The sequence below is a fragment of the Neophocaena asiaeorientalis genome, unplaced genomic scaffold (assembly GCF_003031525.2).
Source record: "Neophocaena asiaeorientalis asiaeorientalis breed wild unplaced genomic scaffold, Neophocaena_asiaeorientalis_V1.1 scaffold420, whole genome shotgun sequence".
NCBI classification, from domain to species: domain Eukaryota; kingdom Metazoa; phylum Chordata; class Mammalia; order Artiodactyla; family Phocoenidae; genus Neophocaena; species Neophocaena asiaeorientalis.
In genome coordinates, this window is record NW_020172770.1 from 434,890 (window position 1) to 454,788 (window position 19,899).

General features: G+C 32.8%; 1 protein-coding gene across 1 annotated transcript in view; it reads right to left on the bottom strand.

Annotated features, from left to right (window-relative positions):
* Window positions 1–3,987: 3,987 nt before the first annotated feature.
* Window positions 3,988–19,899, bottom strand: part of CHMP2B (charged multivesicular body protein 2B) — a 29,897-nt gene continuing 13,985 nt past the window's right edge. Inside the window, exons 2-6 of the mRNA XM_024740854.1 lie at window positions 18,296–18,387; window positions 13,192–13,386; window positions 9,351–9,453; window positions 5,889–5,995; window positions 3,988–5,684 (exon numbers count right to left, since the gene is read on the bottom strand). Coding sequence (XP_024596622.1) covers window positions 5,574–5,684; window positions 5,889–5,995; window positions 9,351–9,453; window positions 13,192–13,386; window positions 18,296–18,387 — 608 coding nt within the window. The 3' untranslated portion in view covers window positions 3,988–5,573. The remainder of the gene's footprint in view (window positions 5,685–5,888; window positions 5,996–9,350; window positions 9,454–13,191; window positions 13,387–18,295; window positions 18,388–19,899) is intronic.

A 19,899-nucleotide genomic window follows, 5' to 3' on the forward strand; every position in this document is an offset into this window, starting at 1 on the left:
TGTGGCTCGCGGACTCTAGAGCGCCGGCTCAGTAGTTGTGGCGCACGGGTTTAGTTGCTCTGCGGCATGTGGGATCTTCCCGGACCAGGGCTCGAACCCGTGTCCCCTGCGTTGGCAGGTGGATTAACCACTGCACCACTAGGGAAGTCCTGAACTAAAAGTTTTGCACTTAAGAACCACAGGGGCCTTTGAATTTTAATATTGCATTTAGGAATACATCTTAGAAGTGACACCTTTGAAGTTAACATTTAGGACATAGAGCCCAAAGAAGTGTTTCAAAAGAAATTTGTAGAAATATTAAGTTATATTCTTTTTATTCTTCCCAGACATTAGCTTTTTTGATGTTTAGCTTTAGAAAACATGCTTTATTGATTCTTAAGCCCCACACTGCTATTTCTGTAAGCTGTAAAAGTGAAAGGAAGATGTCTGGCTTGTTTGCTGTTGTTTCTCCAGTGTCTGGCAAAGCCTGTGCTCACAATGGGCATGCAGTCTTTGTTAGATGGACAAAGGGGTGTGCTCTTAACAATGGCTACAAACTTGAAGGGAGTCTAATTTAATAACATAACTTATTTTTGAAATCTCACAACCTGGAAAATCATCTGGGGTCCTATCAGAAAAGATGATCATTTTTTATGTAATTGGTTAGAATATGATTTATTATTAATAAAAAAGTTTACTATATTGAGCTTTTCAATTCAGAGAGTTGTACCTCGAGGGACATATTTATTTAATTTATAAGAATGTGCACTGCACAGCACAGGGAATATAGCCACTATTTTATAATAATTTTAAATGGAGTATAATCTGTAAAAATATTGAATCTCTATGTTGTACACCTGAAATTAACATAATATTGTAAATCAACTATACTTCAATTTAAAAATAGAATGCACTTCTTAAAACTTGTAGGCAGAAGTAGACTGTAATGTGATAGCACTATCAAATAATGACTTTGTTTTGCATTTTGAATGTCAATCTGCTGGCAATGTTTGTCTAACTTATTTTATGGAACAATTAGACGAAATTTTTTTTATTTAGAATGCTTACTAAATAAACTATACTGTCCTGTCTCTTGCTTTTTATAATATTAATAAAGACCAAGCGTTATACCGGTCATAATCTATGTAGATTATGTTCGTGCACATATAATCAGCAGTAACTGGACGGCTAGAAACTTTGATATATCATGAACAACAAAAAAAATTAGTTTTCATGGGATTGACATATATACAGATATGTATAGATAACTAATGAGAACCTGCTGTATAGCACAGGGAACTCTACTTCATGTCGCTGTATGGTAGACACTAACACAACATTGTAAAACAACTATACCCCAATAATTAAAAAGAAATAGTTTTCAGTGGCCTGATCATCCATGCTTGAGCACACATCTAGCACCCAGGAGGTGTTAAATAATATATATATAACTGTATAATATATTTAATATAATATATATATATTTACTATCTATATATAAAGGTTTTTCTTATTTGAGAGTAAACTCCAAATTATTCAGCTATGTGGATTTACAAATACTTTCTCTTGATAATTCACCTGCTTAAAGCATACATTAGCTGGAGGCAGTGATTCTTTAGTTTGCAAAAGGCAGGGCAAAATGTACATACCTATATACACACCTAAAAGTACATATATGCATGCCTTTGAACCTTTCAAATAGACGCAAATGTAATGCAATATAAATCTAGAATAGTTTTTGCAGTTAAAATCCAGACATTTTGCACTTAAAATATGAAACTGCTGGGAATGTTTTATCTGACATTATATAGCAAAAAACCAGCATGTATACATGCTTAGTCATCACTACAGATGTATGTTTAGATCATATTATCAGACATTCATTTTAAAGGTCATTCTTTGCAACTTTAGATACAATTAACATTGGAAACCAATTTTTCTCCCTAAAAATATTTTGAATCAATACTTAATATTGAAATAGCAATTCCTTAGTTATTTAGCTATTCATTGGTTGTAAATGCACTGGTATTTGCTATTAACTCATTTGTATAAATGAGTTTTGAGACTGTATTTTCTAACTATATTGATAGAATTTTAACAGATGCTGGCCTTTTTAAAAAATAGAAAATGGTTAATGTTATTTAGAATCCTAAACTGCAATTAAACAAATGACAAATGTGATTTGCTGTGCAGTATCTACATGTTCATACATTTGGGAATAAACGTCGAAAGCTGACTTTAGCCACACAGGCTTTCCATCTCATGTTTTTATGAGCTCTTCTGTGGTAAATCTTCAGGAATTCAGTAGAGTTCCACTAAAATGGAAAGATCTGTCACTTAGCTATTGGTATACTCAATTTTACCCTGTAGAGGTGGTTGAGAAACTCATTCATGTAATTTACCTTTCCATATCTAATGGTGGAAGTATTTATTTGTTAAAGGAAACGCTTTCAGTGTTTGGGGACAGAGGTGTTTGTGTGTGTGTGTGTGTGTGTGTGTGTGTGTGTGTGCGTGCACACGTGTGTGTGTGCGTGTAGTGCGTTTTCAGGCTCTTAGGAGGATGGCTTGTGGGGGAGGAGGAAGCGTATGTGCTGTTCCAATTGCAGGGTACCTCAAATCAGACTTCAGGATCCTCAGGCTTCAATCCAATTGACTCTTGAAGGAACTAAGTTACAGGAATGGTCTTAAATACCTTTATGAGACTCAGCTTCTACAGAAAGGAAATTGGAAAAGATCTCTTTTTTTGTAGCTGCAAAACCCTATTCATGCAGAGTAATGGCATCAAAGGAGAAAGTCATCACAGGTCTCTTTTCAGATCTGCACATACACTATTTTAACATGGGAGTGTCTGAAATAGGGGTACATGTTTAAATTGGGCCCACTGGGATCAGGCTAGAAGTGTCGCTACTGGGCTAGTAAGGAATGCACATGTGGCCAAGGGGCAAGGGCAGGCTTCTCCTAAAGGCATTCATTACAAAGAATAAAATACACATCACTGTGCAGGTCAAATAACATAAAGCTCACAGGCTACTAGATTCCCCACTGTGGTCTACAAGGTCACTTATGTTTTAAAAAATTTTTTTTAATTTATTTTATTGAAGTATAGTTGATTTTCAATATTGTGTTAATTTCCTGAGCCCATTTCCACTATCCCTGCCATGACCAGGTGCTCCTCTCAGAGCACAGAGTACAGTCTGTGCAACACAGTCACGTGACAGATGGTCATTTTATGTTTTCTAAGTTCCGTATTTTTGTACCACATTCTAGTTCTCTGAGACTCAGCAATCTCCTTCATCCATGACTTTTACATCCAGTAATAGAATATGACATTGGGCTGCATCCCTTTCAGTAACAGAGAAATTGCTATACTCCTCTGCTCTCTTTCTACTGGCAAACTTTTGTTTGACTACAGCTGTTAAAGAAATCCTTTTGCCAAAAGTAGGAAATCAGGGAAATCAAGTTTAAAAAAAAAAAATCAGTATTTTCATTAAACTCAGTGTGTAAGAATCCTTGTTTCCTAATCTTAAGGGTCTAAAAGGAAATTTTATTTTTAGCAAAGGATAGTGTAACATTACAAATTTATAGGGACTGTTTGTGAAAACTGCCACTAGAGCATTTTATAAATGTAGCCAAGTCAGAATGACTCCACTTTTTCCTTTGGGTCCCAAAGCCTTCTGTGGCATCCATTTTTGACTGAAATTTAAAAAATAAGCTCTAAGACCTATCTGTTTAAAAATGGTTATCCCCTGGAAGTTCTAGGAAAGAAACTGTCAGATAAATGTCATGTAAAACCACCAATTCTTAGACTTACTCCATTCACAAACATCAGTCTTGTACCGGCTGCTAATTCTTAAAAAGACAATTTTTGCTAAAATGTAAGTAGCAGCGTTATCTAATTTTTCCTTCCAAGAAAGTAATAAAAATCAGTCTTTTGAAAAATTACCAGATATGCATAAAACTTTTAACTTTAGCAGAAACCAAAAATAGAGTTAAAGGAAAAAAAAAGCATAACAGCAATAAACCTTTATTGGGATTTTTTTTTTAACAAAATAATTTTAAAAACAAAACCCCCCACATGTAAACAAGAAAGTAAACAAGAAAGTTAGTTAGCATTATTATGTACATCCAAGAATCAAAACAAGTTCTGGGTTAACACTCCATAATGCAGTAAAATGTTTTGACCCATCAATGTTCAGGGTAACTGCATTTAATGTTATCAATAACGGAATCTTACCTTTGAACACTATAAAATGGTTTATGGATTATAAACTGTAAAGTTTAGGTTTTTGTTTTTCCCACCAATCCATATGCCACATGTCTACTAGTCCTAAAATGTATTGATGTTGTCCATATTAGTCCAAAATATCCATTATCCGAAATTAACCAGGTTACAGCTCTCTGATCTCCTCCAGAAGAGTTTTTATGGTGGGATGTGCTAGAACCCATATATGACAACATCATTTTTCAAAGCTAACCTAATTCTAAATTCTAACTAATCTGCCACTTCTTCACTTATTCTCACTTTCTATCCATACATTAAATACCATAGCAACTTTACCTTAAAAAATGCAGCTAATACATTAATACACATTCAGGCAGTAATTTCTGACAAAGTTGTAGTTTATTTACCAAGAAAAAATGCTAATTTTTAAAATTTAGGTTGAGTACTGTCATAGTAGTGTTATTTAACTGAGAATGATGGCTTCAATTTAGAGGGTTCAGTGTACACATTAATACAGTTCAAAACTAAGGAGATTAAATTATAACTCATATGGAGAAAATCTCAGTTCTTGGAAGAAAGATCAAAATATACTGTTTTATTACTAAAAAATGTTATTAATTCAGTGTCTCTTTTTGCTAATTATATTTAATTCACTTTTATGAGCTTTACAAAAAAGAGCCTGGATAATTTTTGTAAAAGGCTTCAATTTGAGTTTAAAATGTAATTCTTTTCTGTCAGTTAAAATGATTTAAAGATGTACACAGTATGTTTGTGCTGTTTAAGGCAGGTGCCAAGCACATTTTGAAAGGTAAGAAACTTACCAACTAGAATGTTCTCCCAAAGGAAAAAAAAAAGAAAAGAAAAGCTCATAACAGTTTTTGTTTAAGACAGATGTTTAAATAGCACTCTTCTTTTAGGTAATTTAAAAATAATTTGGCAGCCGAACCGCCTATGGTCATAACATATCGCTTACAAAGGACAAGTTAACAGATACAGAATTAATGATATACTTTTAATATTTTTACAGGTCTCTTTAAGCTGGTGCCTAGTGGCTTTAACAAGATTTGTATTCAGTGAAAAAGATTTAGAACATAAACTACGCTAAGTAATGAATAAAATTTCTCTATGCCATGCAGAAGTCAACATTTACACATCATCACTCCTAAACAGTTTTAATTAAAATCCAAACTGTTCCCATTTTTGCATCATTGTCATTCTTTGGCAAAAGATTCAAAACAGCCATGGGTTAGGAAACAACTGTTTACTCATGGTCTTCATTTTTGCAAAATAAATGTGTTTTGTAAAAGGAATCTGCACTGTGCCTGGTTTATACTAAATAATTATAATAGGCAAAATATAATGGCTTTTTTGATTAATCTACTCCTAAAGCTTTGAGTTGCCGTTCAATCTCTTCATCGGAGATTGTAGCCTTTGAAGTAGAGGCAGATGGTAAGCTTCGGGCTGCTGATGGAGCTTTGGCCATCTATATTAAAGAGAGAAAAAGAGAAAAAATGTGTATTATCAAACTTTTGGGATAGGACATAAAGGATGTGCTGCAAACAAGTGTAATTTACTTTTCAAACAAATATTAAAAACATACAACCTAACATAAAGGAAAACCTAAAACAATTAAGTGACACAAATGGTAGAGAAAATATTTCCAACTGAGAGAATAAGACATTCATACCTTTCCAGAGATTTCAATTCCAATTTCATCAAGAACTTGATTCACAATATCTTGGCTTTCTTCTTCATCATCAGAGCCATCAAAGATGTCATCAAGTGTGTCATTGACTTGAGAGGAGGGGAGGAAACAAAGCAGTTACTTTCAAACAGATTTCAGGTTAAGTTTATATTTTTAGAAAAAGGCCCGACTATGTAATTTACACAGTACAAATAAAATTTATGAATAGATGGAGAAAAGTAGAGATCTCAGGTAGTTTACACTTAAGTAGAACAGAAAAACAAAATAAACAGTTTGTGATAAATGGAAAGGTAAATGATTATAAAGCTTCAAAGGGAAGAGAGTATATCCACCTGGGGGGAAGTAAAATGTGAGATGGTCCTTGAAGAACACATAGGACTTAACCAAACAGAGATAGCGTAGTGTGAGCAAAGACAATAGGGAATATATATAAGAAAGAGTAAGTTCCTCTGTTTATTTAAGATGTATAAATGGAAAATGGTTGAGAAGGAAAGAATTAAAGCAACTGGCCTGTGATCATTACTAACATGATCACCGGGGAATGCCCCCAGAGAAAGGAAGTCTGATCTCTCTATAAGCACGCTGCAAATTGGGCTCCTGGTAAACAGACTAAATCTGCTAGCAAGAGAGTCCTTGTTTATGGAATGCTCCTAGCAGGCTGTTTTTGCTTTGGTATTGATCCAGAGAAAGGAAGACAAGTAACCTAGTCTGATCTCTCTGTAAGCACGCTGTGAATTGGGCTCCTGGTAAACAGACTAATATCTGCTAGCAAGAGAGTCCTTGTTTATGGAATGCTCCTAGCAGGCTGTTTTTGCTTTGGTATTGCTATAGCTACTATCTATGGGTTTATATCCATGACTCCCTAGAAAATAACATAAAAGGTAGGTGACCATCTGAGGTATAAATTTAATATATTTCCTAAAATGCTCTTTTCAACATGAGATGATAAGCAAACCTATTGGACACATCATCTCTTATGCTAGGTCAAAGAGCTTATGTCTGATATGGAAAGAAAAGATTTGGAGAGTCATTTGGGATGTCCACCACTCTCCTTGTTTTGCATGTGCATCTTAATAGCTTGTATCCTTGACATTGCTACTAAAGCTTGATATTGGTTAAGATCTCTGATTTGTATGAGCACGGTTTGATAATTTAATTTTTTGTGTTAGTTTAATAGTATAAAGTCAATTGGAAAAAGCTAAGCAGCTAAAGGCCAAAAAAGTGGAATATCATCTCCGAAGAAGTAAAATGAATGTTAAGACTTTAATTACAATCTCAATTCTTCCACTTAGTACCTGTGCAACTTTGGGGGAAGTCACTTTACCTCTCTGGGCCTCAGTATTTGCATTGACAAAATAAAGGGGCTTGACCTGAAAATTGTTTCTGATTTATAATGTAGGATTTTATTTTGTAGTCAGAAAGAAGCCACTGTGGGAATATGATCAGCACACTCAGAGGTAAGCTTCTAGAAAAATAATTTAGCAGTGATACTCAGATTATAGTGAAGTAACAAGGGAGGTGGGGAGTCCAGGTCAGAGTTTATAAGGGCCTGAATGCAAAACGATTTGCAGAAAAAATGAAAGAAAAGGATGGAGGAGAAACACCAGAATGGTGTAACCAGGATGTAATAAAAATTTCCCAAAGATCTTTTTTCCAAAATCTAAATGTGAACAAGCGTTGGAGCAACACTGTACAATATAAATTCTAATTGGACAAAGACATGTCCATTTAAACCTTGAATTTATCTTTGGGTGAAAATACTAATGTTAAAATACCTTACTGAAAAAACAAGTAACCACCAATAACTACTATTCTTTCAGACTCACTTTCAAATTACTAAAACACAAACAAGAACTGTGACAGATACAAGTTTTAAGTACGAGCTTACTGATTCTCTTCATTATAGCTTAATGGAATAGTTAATCCCTCTGTTAAGATCTGCTCACACCTGTGCCACCACTGGAATCCACATAAACATATTAGATACCGTGATCATTATATAAATGACAATTCCCTCAGTCATTAAAAATTCACTAATGATGTCTTCGAAAAATTATATTTTTAAAAGTAAAGGTTCAAAGTAAAAACTAAAGTAAACAATTTTTGGAACTATCAAAGATACATGTACAGTATCATTAAACCTTAGAAGGAAAATAGATACTCTGAAATAGAATACTAGAACAAAGGTAAATTTAGTAATCCTAGTAATTTAATTAGATACTATTTTATGCAATAAATGCCATTAAATTAAAATGCTAGCAGACAAGCAGAACTGGCATATCCCGACATAGTTGTAAAACAATTAGAAAATATCTTTGCGAAATAATGATGCCAGCTTTGACATATCATACAAATAATGATTCAATGTTGACCAGGGTGTTGTGAAGGGTCACTCATTTATTATCGGTGAAATAAAGATGGGTATAGTCCTTCTGGAAAAAGTCTGGCAGTATGAATCAAAAGCTTTATAAAAGTTAATACTCTAAGAACATTGAAGAAATTCAGACAAAGAAACATATTTATCAAAGGATTATCGAATACACTGAACATTTTAAAACAATCTTATTGACCAATGTAAGAATGGTTCAATAAATTAGGGTATATTGATGTTACATAATATTAAAGCCATTAAAAAAAATAGACGAGAGAAAATTCAAGGTAATGAGTACATGTTTATGTTATACTACTGTTTTTTAAAGGCAAGGCAAGATTCAAAATTGTCCAGGTTATATTATCTCATTTTATAAGATATGGAAAAATATAGGAAAGACATATACAATGTTAATCCTAACTATATCTGGGTGGTGTGATAATTTTTTTTTATAGCTTTGTTCATTTTATTCCTCATATTTCTACCACAGCCTGTAGTTTATACTCAAAAAGAAGAAAATTAAATATTAAATTTAGACTCTGGAAAGGGAAAAAGAAAAAAGACAGAACTCCGTTATCTCTACCTCCAATATAAATAGATTTTCTATAGCATGAAATATATACATTAAATTTATATATAGATAGATATACATTAGATATTCTATAGTACGAAAAAATAAAAATATATCTTCTATATGTATTTATAGATCTTCTATAGTATGAAAGAATCAACACAACTCTTAAACTATCTAACTTATACCAGGAAGAGTTATTTTATTCACAAGTTGGTTTTGGTCCTCTAATCAACAAAGTAAGACTGCTGAGGCCAATATGGCATAGAAATATGGCATCACATATTTTATATTTTTCCTTCAGTTAAATGTTAATAGAATTTTGAGCCTTATATAAAAATACAATGAAATTACAATATAGTCATCTATCTAGAAGGGAGCTGTATCATTTCTTTTCTCATCATTTGTGCCTTCGTGGATGAGAATATGAGGTTGCTAGTAAATAAACTTTCTAATTCAAAGAGAAAAACCTGTAAATTTCATTACAAGTTATTAAACTTACTCATTTCTTCAGTCATTTCCATTTTCATGTTTTCCTTCTGGAAATTCTGCATTGTTTGTAATGTCTTTTGTGGATCCATCTTCTTGTTAACTGCCTGCATTGTCTAAATATATGAAAAGATTCACGTTAGCTATATAATTATGAAAATTTTACTATGGAGTAAGTCCAAAGGGAGCACATCAATAAAAGGCAGGTTTCTTAAAGATATTCTACCATAATCAAATATAATAGTGTTAGTATTCTAGAAAAAAAATGAAATGCTCATTTGGAAACCATCTGCTTAACATCTATATAATAAAGACAACTGCGAAAAACCTCATCTGAACAGTAGGCAAAAAATTATATCATAAAAAACACTGGGGCTTCCCTGGTGGCGCAGTGGTTGAGAGTCCGCTTGCCGATGCAGGGGACACGGGTTTGTGCCCCGGTCCGGGAAGATCCCACATGCCGCGGAGTGGCTAGGCCCGTGAGCCATGGCCGCTGAGCCTGCGCATCCGGAGGCTGTGCTCCGCAACGGGAGAGGCCCGCGTACCACAAAAAAAAAAAAAAAAAAACTGACAACATAAAATCCACTGCTACTCAAATGGGAAAACTACATTTGCCTATAATGTGGCAAGCAGGTAATGTCTAAATTAAAAAGAATTGTTTAATTTTTCCAAAAATTTTCAAAAGTTTTAATGTCTAAATTAAAGGATATACTAGCATACATATTTAACCTATTAATTCATTTTAAACCATGATTTCAAGAAATGTTCAAAACACTGAGTTTTGCAAAAATCCGTGAAAAGAATTCTCTTACATTTTATATTCACAACTACTTTTGTTAAAAGAAATTAATGCCACCTAGTAAGGCCAAAATATTTTATATATTATTATTATATATGTGTCTGTGTATATATTATATGTGTGTATTATATGAAATATGTCAGTTTCAAAGATACAAAGCAAACACGGTCTTTTATGCATGCTGCAGCCAAAGTAATCTTTGCAAGTATGACACTGTACCCCCGCAACCCCCACCAGCCCACACATACCTAACTCTCCAGTGGCTTTGCATTGCTTTTAGTATTAAAAGCCAAATTCCATAATTGACCTGTGATACCAAGCACCATCTGAACTCTGCTTAACAAGCCAGTCTCATTCTACACCACTGTCCTCTAGACACACTGATCTTACATTTCCTTAAATGTGCCATGTTTCCTCCTGCCACAGGACCTTTGCATATACTGTCCCTCACCTGGAATGCTCTTCTTTATTTGTTTTCACTATCAATACTTCAGATTTCGGTTTATATACAACTTCCTTAGGGAAGTAGTCCCTGACACCCTAGGTTCGAACAGATACCCCTGTTAAATCCTATTCACTATAGATAAAATTTTATTTATTGGTGTAAATTATATTACTTTACTCGCAAATTACATTACTGTTACAAAAATAGACTAAAAACAACAAGGATGCTGACAGTGATAATAGAGCAGCTAATGCCTATATATATTAGCTTTCTGTGTGCCAGGCACTGTTCTAAGCACTTTACATACAATATTTAAAGTTAATTGACATTTAAACCTAACAAGTCTTTATGTGCTAGGTATTACCATTTCCCCTCCATTACAAATGGAGAATGAAGGTATAGGAAGGTGAAATAGCTTGCTAAGGTCACATAGCTACCAAGTGAGATCTGAACCCAAGTAATCTGACTCCAAAGCTTATGTTTTTAATCACTGCACTAAACTATATCTCAAATGGGCTGCCTTTTAAATAGACTTTAACCTATTACAGGTTAAGCCCTTGCCTGGTTTTGCTTTCCATTTCATCTCCATCACTTATTATAATTCCTACTTAGGGGACCTAAACAAATATTTCCTGAATTAATAAATTTCTGAGAAATTTTAGTGAAAACTAATTCATACATTGCTATATGGCAGGACCACATTAGGTACCTTTTCCTCCCCTGTCACCTGCAGAAAATTGCAAAATGAGTAGTCTTCCTCCTCAACATTATTGAAACGTTATCCAGTCCAGGTGTGTGATCTTCAGATATGACCTTTCCCTCAAATTAGACAGATATTTAGTTCTGTCAATTTGGTAAAACCAAAAAAGGAAAACAAAGTTTTTGCCTTTAACTGTGTTTTTCACTGTAAGATGACTAAGATTCCTAGAGAGTAAAAACTAACAGAATGAAGGTATATTGAAATATTCTGTAATTTTAAGGAACAAATGTGCCACTGTACATAAGATGGGCACATTCTATTTTCATGTGTTCTGCAGTCTAAAAGGCAATTATACTTGATCCTCATTATTTCTGGATTCCTTAGTTTTGAATTTGCCTACTCACTAAAATATATTTGTAACAAGTCAACACTTGCAGTACTTTTGTGCTCACTTGTGGACATGCGCAGAGCTGCAAAACATCTGAGTCACCCAACACACATTTCCAGCTTTGTTCAAGCAAGGTGACACTCTGCCATCTTGACTCAGCACTAATACTGTAAATTAGTGTTTTCTTTGCGGTTTATTTTGTGCCTTTGGTTGGTTGAGGGTTAAAACGTACTGAAGTGTGGTCTAGCGTTGCTAAGTGCAAGAAGCCTGTGACGTGCCTTGGATCAAATGTGGAAAAATTGGAAAAAATACAAATGTGGAAAAAATACATTTGTTAGATAAGCTTTTTTCAGGCATGAGTTACAGTGCTACTGACCATGAGTTCAATGTTAATGATCAACTATGATAAGTAAGGTGTCTTTCAACAGAAACATATAAAACAGGGTTAGGTATAGACTGGTTGACAAAAATTGTGATCAAAGGCTCACAGGAACGAACCTAAGCCTGCATTTCCCCTAGGAGCAATGGTTTGATATTCCCTAATTCAGTATTCCTGACTTTATAGAACATAACTACTGCAAATAATGAGAATCAACTGTTATGTACTATTTTCCTAATATAAACCTGTACTTTCTCTCCTCTGTAGCTTTCCTTCCTTTTGCTCTTCACATTCATATTCTTTCTTCCCTTTATTTAAAGCCTATTGATATTTAAGACATAGGTCTTCTGCAAAGTCTTTCAGATCAAGTATAATTGCCTTTTAAACTGCAGAACACATGGAAATAGAATGTGTCCATCTTATGTACAGTAAGTACTATTCAGGGATCTGTGCAGTTTACTGAAACCTAGCATAGACTGATGTATAGTGAGTTTCCTTGTCAGACACATCTTAACCTCCTCACATCCCCGACTGAACTATATAAGATCTGTGAGGGCAGAGCCTTTGTCTGGAATTTCTGATTTCTCACAATTCTTAATATACATCAAAGAGCTCATTACTTATTAAATGTCTGAAAGGCTCACAGTCCTTTAAGGTCTATAGTAAAAACACTAATTTTTTAAATGTAAAGACTGTAAGTTAAACTTAAGTTCCTGATAAAAATTAACTGATAAATTCTTCTCACGATACTCATGTGTCCTTCTGACACATTCATGAAAATGAATCAAGAGAAAATTATTATTCAAATTATTATACCAAAACTTACGACATAATAAATAGGGCCAAAAATCTTAAAATGATGTTTTAAGTCAATTTTAAAAATTTAGAAGCTACATATAATCTTGGAACAGTGGAACTGCCCTGGAACAAAAATTTTTATATTAAAACATATCAATAAAAAAATCTAGAAATATTTATCTGGATTATGTAGTATTATAACTCATTTTATTAAAAATTAGAAAGATTCTGTACCACATATATATCAGAGGGTGCTTTAAATTTAATTTGAATCTAATCTGAATACTGACATTTAAATATCTCAGATAAAATCATAAAGCTATGGATATAAAGGTTCCCACTTACTTTTGCTGTAGTAGACATTGCTCCTGCCATCTTCATCTGGGAGTTCATCACTTTTGTTTGTGTGGACATAGACGTGACTTTTGAACTTACAGCAAAAGTTCTTGTTTTCTGTTTCCTTAGATGTACAAGCTGTTTGGCTAAAACTCTGCAAGCTTCTTTATTACCAATCTTGGCCATTTTCTTAATTTCTAATTCCTAAGAGAGGAAATAAAAAGAGGGGAACGAAATCATTAAGGGGAAGTCTTCAATGATTTAAGAAGAATAGACTGAACATATACAATATATGTATATTGTACATACATTTCAGGGTGAAAATACAATTTCACCCTGATTATGAAAAAAGAAAGAGGCTAGTATAAAGTCACAGAAATAGTAATATGAGAGGGAAATTTATTCTACATGTTTACATGGAAAAGAGAGAACTAGTACCTTCATCCAGAATACAAAACAGTACTCACATAAAGCCCAGAAGAGAATTTAAAAACTCAACCCAAAAGCAGGTAGGAAAAAAAGGAAAAAAAAAAAAAAATCAAACAAAGAGTTGGTAGGAGATAGCAAAATAGAAGACCACAGTGGTATATTTAAAGCTAGTAATATAGACAATTATGTTAGGTGAAAAGATCCATCTCCATCTCAAATAAAAGGCAGACTGTTATATTAGATAAGAACATAAAGGCAATTATATGCTATCTCAAGAAACCAACTTTAATTACCAAAACAAAGCTAAATAGAGCTAAGTAAAAGGATAGAATAATATATTCTATATAAATACTTATTAAAATCTGGAAATTTGGAGTGGTTACATTAACCAGATCAAAAAAACTTAAGAAAAAGGAGTATTACCAGAATAAAAAGGGGCATTTCAATAATAATAAAGGAATTAATACATAAAGGTGTCAAAACAATCCTAAATGTGTACGCACCTAAAACAGTACTTCCAAATTTATGAAGCAAAAACTGATAGAACTGAAAGGCATAACAGACAAATACATAACTAGGATGAGGGGTATCAACAGCTCCTTTCTTAAGTATATTGCTGTACTTGTTAGGACAAGTGGACAGAAAATCTGTAATGATACAGAAGATTTACAAAAACACTATCACCAACTTGACCTAAGCAACATTTACTAAAAGCTCCATCGCCAACAGCAGAATACTCACTCTTTGCAAGTGTACACTAAAAATAAAAATCACCAAAATATACCATATTCTGTAACAGAAAACAAGGCTCAACAAATATAAAAGGATTGAAATCATATGAGGTATGATCTCTAACTACAGTAAAATTAAACTAGAAAGCAGTAAGAAAAATATGAAAGGAAAAACAGAAGCAGATATCAAACAATGTGGTTTGAAATACGTCATGGGTTAAAGAAAAAAATCAGAGGGGAAATGAGATAATATTTTAAATTAATAAAATGAAAATGCTCCATATCAAAACGTGTGAGCTGCAGTTAAAAATAATTCTTAGAAATGTACAGCATTAGAGCTTGAATTAAAAAAATGAATATCTCGTTGGCTTCAAAATAGAGAAAGTAGAAAGAAGAGCAAATAAAACATAAAGTAAACAAAAGGAAGGAAATAATATAAACAAGAAATGTATGAACTAGGAAAGAAAAAAATACAGAAAATTAATGAGATCAAAGGCTGTTTTTTTACAGGAAATTGATTAAATTGATAAACCATTAGCCAGTCAGAAGAGGGAAAAAAACCGAGACAGACAGAGAGAACACACAAACGATACATATTAGGAATGTAAAGGGAGACATCACTTTATATCCTAAAGATGTTAAAGAATAATAAAAAATATTATAAACATGATGTCATTACCTTTTAAAATTTAGTAGAAATGGACAAATTACTTGACAGATGCACATTACCAAATCTCATTCAGAAAGGTAGATAGCGTGATCCATTCTATATCTATTTTCTAAAAATTGAAAATTTTAGAATTTAAAAATCTATCCACAAAGATAGATTTTTGTGTAGCTTAAAATCTATCCACAAAGAAAACTTCACTCCCAATGGCTTTACTGATGAAACCTATCAAACATTTAAGAAAGAAATACACAAACCCTTCCAGTAAATGAAACAGTAAGGCACACTTGCCAGTTCACGCTTTAAGGTCAGCAGTACTCTGACGTCAAAACCACATAAAGACACTATACAAAAAGATAACTACAAATTAACAGCTTTTATGAGCAGAGATGCTAATATTCTTATGAAAATTTCAGCAAATTGAAATAAAAGTATTTTTAAAAAATTCATCATTACCAATGAAGTTTATCCCAGTAGCAAAAGCTTGATTCAGCTTTGGAATTCAACTTTGGAATTCATCAATGATGTAATTCACTATACTAACAGACTAAAGAAGAACTATATAATCATCATCTCAATAGATGCAAAAAAAAAAAAAAAAAAAAAAAAAAAAAAAAAGCAGCACCTGACAAAATTAATTCCTGATAAAAACTCTCAACAAACTAGATACAAAAGGAACTTCCTCAACCTGAGAAAGGGCCTCTACAAAAAGCCTACAGTTAATATCATACTTAATGATGAAAGACTGAATGTCTTCCCCTAAAATCAGTAAAAAGAGGTTATAAACCACTTTTAACATTGGAAGTCCTGGCCAGTGTAATAAGGTATTAAAAAAAAAAAAGCATTAAGGTTGAAAAGGAAGATGAAAAATTTTATTTACACAGATGACATGACTGTCTGTGTAGAAAGAGATAATAAAATAGAACAGAATCCACAAACAGGTTACTAGAATAAGTGAGTTTAGGAAGGTTACAGGATAAAAGATCAATATACAAAAAAATGAATGTATTTCTAAATACCAGCAACACAAAATCAGAAATCTGATGAAAGAAGCACAGGATCAGTATAATTACAAGTACAAATACTGCTGAGAAAAATTTTAATCTAAATAAATAGAGAGATATAGCATGCTCATGGGTTGACAGATTAACGTTAAGATGCCAAATTGGTTCAATGTAATCCCAATCAAAATCTGATCCTTTTTTGTAGAAATTGACAAGTTTACTTTAAAGTTCATAGGGAAATACAAAGCACCTAAAATAGCCAAAACAATTTTAAAAAGAAGCACAAAACTTAAGGGTTAATGCTATACAACTTTAAGACTTAATTATTAAGTGTTAGTAAAAACAGTGTGGTATTGGCTTAAAAATAGTTATATAGTAAAGCAATTATACTCTAATAAAGATGTTAAAAAAAAAAGAATAGTCATATAGGTCAATGGAATAGCATAGAGTCAAGAATGAGGCCCACGTGTATTTGGACAAATGATTTTCTGCAAAGATGACAAGATATTTGAATAAGGAAAGATGTCACCAACAAATGATGATGGAGCAACTGAATATCCAAATGCAAAACGGGAACCTCTACCCTTACCTGACAACATAGTAAAATTTAATTCAGTAAGATTCACAGTCCTAAATGTAAGAACTGAAATTATAATACTTCTAGAAGAAAATCTCAGAGAAAATATTAGTGACTTAGGGTTAGGCAAAGATTTCTTAGATAGGACACTAAAAGTACTAAATCACAGAAGAAAAAAAAATAAATTTCACTTGATCAAAATAAAAACCTTCTGTTCCTCAAAAGACACTCTTAGGGAAATAAAGGACCAAGCCAAGAACTGGAAAAAATAACTGCAAAACATATATTCAATAAAGCACTTGCCCTCAGAATATATAAAGAACTCTCACAACTAAATAATTAGAAAACCTGATGAAAAAAATAGGTAAAATATTTCAATAGACACTTTGGCAAAGAAAATATTTAAATGGTGAACAGGCACATGAAAAGATGCTGAACATCATTAGTGATTAGGGAAATGCAATTTAAAATGACAATCTACTAAACACCACTAGAATGGCTAAAATATGAAGACTATAAACTCTAACTATTGGCTGGGATGTGAAACAATTTTATTCTCATATATAACTGGTGGGAACAGAAAATATTATAGTTATATATATACTCTCATATATAACTAGTGGGAACAACAACTTTGAAAAATTGTTTAGCATTCTTATACAGTCAAACATACATTTAACCTGTGATCTACCAAGCAATCCTACCCCTAGGAAACATATGTTCAAACAAAGACTTCAACTGAATGTTTATAACAACCTTTATCAAAATAGCTGAAACCTGGAAATAACCCAAATGTCCACTGGCTGGTGAATGGGATAGACAAACTGTGAAATGTCCACACAATGAAATAATATTCATCAATAAAAAGGAGTTAGTATTCATACATGTAACAACACTGATTAATCTCAAAATAATTATGAATGAAAGAAGCCATATAAAAATGAATTCACTTTATGATTCCATCTATATAAAATTCTAGGAAATGTAAACTAATCTACAATGACAGATCAGTGTTGCCTAACTATGGAGGGAAACAGGTAGGGATGGGTAGAAGGGACTACAAAGGGAAAAAGGAAACTTTTGGTGATGATGGATATGTTCATTATCTTGACTGTAGTAATGGTTTCATGAGTAAATACATATGTTAAAATGTATCAAATTGTATGCTTTAAAAATGTACAGTCAACTGCATGTCAAGTATACCTCAAACATGGTTTTAAAAAATATTTTAAGCAACATACATTTAAAAGCATAACATAAAAATACAGAAAGATAGCCAATCTATTAAAAAAGTACATTTATTATCACAGACCTAATAACAGTTAAAATATCAAGTAAGACACCTATGAGTTAACATAATTATTTTCTTGTAACACTCTCTTGTTTTCTAGGACTATTTTATCTTTGCTGTTAACTGACAAGAAGGTGGCTGCTTTAAGCAATATTTCTTCCTAGGCATTCATGTCTTTCACAAACTGAAGAATATAATCAGCAGAATACACAATACACAGAATCCTGATAAAAGTCAGCAGAATGACACAGTAAACAAAGGGAAGCAGAAATTGCAGGAAGACCTTAAACGTCATTTCTTAGTAAAGTAAATCACTTACCACCTGTCGTGTCTTTTTCCTAGTTAGCTAATTATTCCAACACTGATTTCTAAATTTGTTTGAAAAGTTAAACTGAAATTTAATGTTTTACTTACCAGCTGTTTTTCTTGTTTCTCTAAAGCTGCTCGATCTCTGATTATAGCCCTCTGTGTACCTCGTAACTCTCGATTCTGTTCCTTTATTACATCTAAGAGAACCACAAAACAAACCTAAATGTATGAGCTGTAAAATCTTCTTCAATACCATTTAAAATACTGGACTCAGAAACCTCAATTTAAAAAAAAAAAAAACCTTAAATTACAAGATGTTAAATTTTTTTTTCAATTCAATATATTAAAAATTAATCAAATGTTAAAACAAATTATAAATATTGATTATATAAAAAAGTACAGAAGTGCAAATATGCTATAGTTTAGCCAAAAGTATATAAAAATCACAGTAAAATACTCCCTTAGAGAACTGATTATTATACAGTGTTTTATACGGCATATATATATATATGTCATATGCATACACACGTGCACGCACACACACACACACACACACACACACCCTTCTCATCTCTCCTTACTCCAGTATTACATGAAATTCCAAGAAAGAAGACAAGCAATGTGTTTATTAAATCTTTTCTTCTACACTAAGTCATCATAACAGAGTGAACCAGCCGACCTTCCAATGAAGCAGACCTGGATTTGAATCGCACCTCTGCCACTTGATAATTATATGATGATATCTTGCAAAGTTAGTTAACACTCTAAACCTCAGGTTTCTTACAAAATTAGGATTGTTGTTAAGGAGTAAATAACATACACAATGCCCTGATATATTGTAAGTGTCCAGTCATTGTTAATGTCTTTCTCATTTATCTCAATTCATCTGAGTCCACCGGTCTCACCTTTTTTTAAAAAAGATTTTTTTTGATGTGGACCATTTTTAAAGTCTTTATTGAATTTGTTACAATATTGCTTCTGTTTTATGTTTTGGTTTTTTGGCTGTGAGGCATATGGGATCTTAGCTCCCCGACCAGGTGTCGAACCCACACCCCCTGCATTGGAAGGCGAAGTCTTAACCACTGGACTGCCAGGGAAGTCCTAGTCTTACCTTTTGAAGAATTAAAATATTAGTCTGAGACTGACAGACTATCATGGGTTAACTGTTACTAAACAGTGATTTCTTCAAAGGATCACAGATATGGATAGTAATGCTTGCCAAAACTGTTCCCTCATTGTCAGGAATCTTGCTAAGTGCTTACATACAGTATACAGTATAATGTTCACAATAATGCCATGGAGTTGGTTTTTCTATTATTTTATATATATGAGAAAACTAAGTATTAGTAAGTTTAAATAATGTGCCCAAGGAATCCAAGTGTTGTCTCCTGAATCAGTGATCTTAATCATTTCACTAGAGTACCTTTTTAGTAAAGAGGTAGATTTAAAACCACCACCACCACAACAGAAAGAATAGTCTCTTCATCAAATGGCACTGGGAAAACTAGACATCCACATGACACACACACACACAAAGAAATTGGACCCCTACCTCACACCATATATAAAAATTAACTCATAAAAGATTAATGACCCAAATATAAGAGATAAAATCATAAAACTCAGAAGAAAACACAGGAGTAAATCTACATGATTTGGGATTCGGCAACTGATTCTTAGATATGACACTAAAATCACAAGCAACAAAA